The 4,546-nt window shown below is 37.3% G+C and overlaps 1 protein-coding gene across 4 annotated transcripts; it reads right to left on the bottom strand.

Moving 5' to 3' along the window:
* LOC109228878 (BES1/BZR1 homolog protein 4-like) lies at positions 219 to 3,928 on the bottom strand. 4 transcript variants are annotated; one of them, XM_019394117.1, is made up of 3 exons: positions 3,368 to 3,928; positions 787 to 1,517; positions 219 to 565 (listed from the first exon to the last, which is right to left on the bottom strand). In XM_019394117.1, the coding sequence occupies exons 1-3, from the start codon at positions 3,581 to 3,583 to the stop codon at positions 562 to 564; spliced, it is 951 nt and encodes a 316-aa protein (XP_019249662.1). In that variant the 5' UTR covers positions 3,584 to 3,928; the 3' UTR covers positions 219 to 561. The 4 variants fall into 4 exon arrangements, with proteins under 4 accessions (XP_019249662.1, XP_019249666.1, XP_019249663.1 ...); XM_019394121.1 differs by lacking the exon at positions 3,368 to 3,928 and adding an exon at positions 2,469 to 2,643; XM_019394118.1 differs by lacking the exon at positions 3,368 to 3,928 and adding an exon at positions 2,175 to 2,446.

Here is a 4,546-nt window from a genome sequence, read left to right on the forward strand (position 1 = left end):
TTATTATCCCAAAGGAGATTCTATTGACATTATATGTTTTTTAAGAGCTCATATGAAGATGGTAAAATGAGGAATTATACAACCAAACTCCAACTAACTTAATTGTTGTTCTAATGGCTACTTTCCTTGTTCTTCAGCTGGTTGCTGAGTCTTGGTAAGAAGGGAAATAATCATTGGTATGCCAGCAGTAATTTGAGAATAAGTGTGCAGACATGATATAATATAGAACTATTGTTCTTCCATAGATTTATTGGAATATATAACCATAGAATCTGGTGATCACCTCCTCTGGTTTCCGTTTCTTTCCTTCAGGGCAGTCATAAAATTTTATCCACCACTAAAGTACTGAAAGAACACAAACATTATGTCCTGATTTCAAAGTTCCTCTCATAATTAAGAACCGTATTCTTGACTTAAACGAGATTACAGTTGGATTGGGAAGGGGAAGGTGTGGACGCAATAAAAACAGCAACTCCTGTAACAGCCTAAATCCTTTCCATTTTAACCCCAGCATACCTCGTTTAATAGAAGCCCATCTGCTGGCTTTCACACTTCTAAGTTTTACCTGCAAAATGTATTGTTTATGAGAAACACCCCAAAGAAAAAAAATAATAAATAAAACAAAACAAGGGAAAGAAAATCAGTTTAACAACGTATAGTTGTATATACATAGACAACGCAAATACTTTTTTATGGAAGATCAACTGCAATATCTTTTAGGCTTACTGAAGTATATAAATTCTTAAGAACAAATAAGCAATAAATATAGGATTTGTGCTGACAAACCTGGTCTTTGAGCTGCCAAGAGTAAGCTCAAGATCATCTGGACCACAATCCTCATGGATCCTCTCCCCTTCCCACGGCTTCACCATACCTCCTGCATTGCTTCCGAATGCAAACTCATCCGAAATCACTTCAGCCATGGGAATATCAGCGGTATTATCCAAGCCTGCAGTAATTGCAGGTGAACATGTACCACTCTGCCCAGGAGTACACATACGAGATCCACCGTGAGATAAAGCAAGGCCATCCATTTTGAAGCCAAACGGGTTCGACGAGACAAGACTGTATGTTGGAGAAGGTGGTCCACTAATTCCAGTAAGCCATTCTGAACCAGTGAAGGTCTGACGAACAGGGCTTGCTGGTGTAGATGAGGGAAGGAAAGGGTAGCGAAATCCAGCCCAGCCAGCATCAGTTTTTAATCGAGGAGTTCGGGCAGTTGGCGAGCTAAAAGGAGGGGTCACTGGAGCACTAATAGAGCCAGTAAGAATATGAAAATGAGGGAGCTTGGAGGAGGAAGCTGATGAGGATCCAGAAGAGAGGTTTTTAAGCCACGGGATGAGGGATTTTCCGTCCATGTTCAGGTTTGCAGCGTAAGAGGAAGAAGCTGGACTATGCAGGGAAGATGAAGCAGGGCTTGGGTTGTTGGAAGTGAAAGGGCTCGGCTGGTAAGATGAACATGGACTCATTGATGTGGAACCACCTATAAAATCCAATCTCTCCATTGGCTTGCAGCCCTGCAGTTCAAAGATATCAAGAAATCTCAAGAGGTATTACAATAGACAAACTGATTACAATATCTAGCAAGCCAGGTATAGCCAAATATTGGAATTACTTATTCTAACTGTTACAGAGTTACATTGTCCGCAATTAAAAAGCAAAAGTTCCAATATCATCCACAACGATTACCCTGGCTTATCATTTTCCAGATCTCTGCTGCTTTTAAGTTCCTCATATTAAAGAAGGTACCTTTTATTCTAAAATAATAACAGTACAACTTATATGACCAAGACAACACTATGATATTCAGAGTCTTTTTAACATAAAAAGGCCTCCAATTTTATTCTACTTGATCAGTTCAACTAAAAGGTACAACAAGGAAGAGAAGATAACATCTCACATTGTGCATTGAGACATGAGAGTAGATAATCAGATAAATAATACTGGGTCCTCTTGTTGCTAGTTAGCAGGCTTCAGATTTAGCAGGCTTCAGATTGTCTCAAAAACAGATGCATAATCAATTCTATCACGCAATAAATTGTCTAAAGTTCCACTTGTAACACATATCCCTCATACCTTACTCACACATTAAATTGTCATGAATAAGTATCAGAAAGATGTAAAAGAAAGTGTAACATTTTGCTTCAAGGGACTGTCAAAAGTTGTATTATTACATGCAGAGGTAAGAGCATGCATAGAGAATCACTTAAACTGAACTCCAAATAATTGAGTTCACTCAAATTAGTCTCCTACTTCCGTCCCATTTTAGTTGATGCACTTCACTACATCTTTTCACTGATTACAAGGAAAGACATGTGAAATAGGACAGGCACCTAAGCAAATAAAAGAATTATTATAGGCAGGGCCCCTGAAGGCAATGCTGAACACCCCTTTATATCACTCCATAAATAATGTAGCTGTCTAATAAAGAATCTTTCACAAGAACGGCAAGAGAAAGAGGGAAATACCCATTTCTAAAGCTGAAAAAAGGCATTTTCAACATTTAAGCAAGGTGATGACCTCAACTCCCCACCTTCTCCCTCAAAAGAAAAGAATGTTTGGCACGACACAAAAAGCAGAAAAAAGAAACATAAGTCAGTACAATTCTCCTATATTGTTAAAGACCCACCCCTAAATCGAGGCAGACATGTGAACACCCAAGGAGTTAGAGTAAAAATATTGCAGGGGTATTATTGTCTTCTCGATCCCAACGCACTTTTTCAGGTGTGAACTGATTAAACTGCGGAATCTTTGCAAATTTGCAACTCAGGGTTCAATAAAGCAGAAAACAAACAGAAAGGGTCTCGTGTGTTCAATGTCGAAACAGCTAAGCAAGTGTTTGGACATAGATTTGACTGAAACTTGAAATAATGAATTTTTGAAGATGCAATGAAAAATAATTTTGAAAGTTGAAATTGTATTTGGACATGCATTTAACTTGAAAAAAAATGATAAGTAATGTGCAAACTGGTTGGACCACAGTTATTAAAAAAAAATAAAGTGTTGAACAACCTCTGTCTATCTAACGTAAGCCGATGATTAAAGTAAGCCCAAAGAAGAATCTAATCTAATACCATGACGCAAGTATTAACAGCAATCTCAACAAACACCTGCCCGGTGCAGATTACTTTTGCAGTACGTAGTACAGCCTGCAACCTGCGCACTTTAATTAGCATAAATTGATCCGATAAAACCGCAACCATCTAACGTGCGCCACGGTACTAGTTCAGTAGTTCTATATTTCTAATGAAGAATTTTTGAACATGTAGGAATTAATAATTGCACCTAAAAAATAATTACAAATTGCGAAATTTAAGACTTGAAAAGTAAATAACATGCTACATAAATTCAATGCAGTATGAAATACCTTGCGGTAGGTGGTACCGTCCGGCTCGACAGTCCAGCCGGCTTCGTTGCAGAGGGCTTTAAGAACTTCATTGTTATCGCAATGTTTAGGGAGTTGGTAATTACCGTACATTCTTAATCCGGCGAATATTTTAGCAGCAATGGCCCTTCTCCTACGCTCTCTCCTCTTGTTGTTCTCCCTCTCCTTCCACGTCGGAATCCTTGTTCCCGACGTCATGATCGAAAGCAAAACGACGCCGTCAACAAGATCAGCACTGAGCAAAACTGAACCAATTTGAAACCCAGTAGCAGGACAAACTTCAAGTGGGAAAACCTCTGAGTTTATACTTTATCAGTGGTTTGAGAAGTGAAACAAACAAATGGACAATAAATGCTGAAGTCCGAAATATGAAACGAACCGGATAAAGGAAAAGGAATATATTGTTGAAATTGATAGTTTTTATGAGCTGAAAATTTGATGAAAGAAGATCGAATAATTGAAGACGTGAAAATCGAAACAGTGATGATTATGGAAGTAGATGAACAAACTGTGAAGCACTCCCACTTTAATACGAGGAAAAGGAAAAAAGAAACAGGGGATTTCAATGACGTTCAGACGTTACTAAGTAATTGACAATACTGCCCCCATTGGGAAAAAAATAGAATTTCCTATGCAATCTACTTCATCTAACAAACAAGTATGAAAGTTATCAATTATTTTAACAAATTTTTTCCCTCCTATACCATATATGAAAACTTTATTATCAAATATGTGCATAGTTTCTAATTTAACCCGCTATGTTCACAGTTTTTCTACAATTATTGTACCATTTATTAAATACTAATTATTAGTAGCTGAATCTTCCTAATTAGGCGCGCTACAAATCAGGAATAGAATATTCTAATTGATTTCGCGACCTTCAGATCAAATTTGAAACGCAAATCCTATATCTTCAATTTAAAATCCATTGACAGCTATTAAAAAGCTTGAAAGCTTTGAATTCAAATTTGGGTTTTCAAAAATCATTATTTGTTTGGATTGGGTGTTGTTGAAAATAATCGGGAATATGGTTTGGAGTTTATATCTCAATTTTGAGGGGTTTTGGTGAAGATTAGACTTGGTTTTGACTGAATTTCAGATTGAAACTCGAAGAAGAAGAAGAAGAAGAAGAAGAAGAAGAAGAAGAAGAAGAAGAAGAAG

Source organism: Nicotiana attenuata, chromosome 7 (assembly GCF_001879085.1).
Source record: "Nicotiana attenuata strain UT chromosome 7, NIATTr2, whole genome shotgun sequence".
Taxonomy (NCBI): Eukaryota; Viridiplantae; Streptophyta; class Magnoliopsida; order Solanales; family Solanaceae; genus Nicotiana; species Nicotiana attenuata.

Bases quoted from the DNA above. Each gene is read 5' to 3' on its own strand.
- LOC109228878 (XM_019394117.1), bottom strand. From the start codon at position 3,583: ATGACGTCGGGAACAAGGATTCCGACGTGGAAGGAGAGGGAGAACAAC. The intron at 1,518-3,367 runs GTATTTCATACT...TTTGAACTGCAG, and splicing joins ACGGTACCACCTACCGCAAG to GGCTGCAAGCCAATGGAGAG.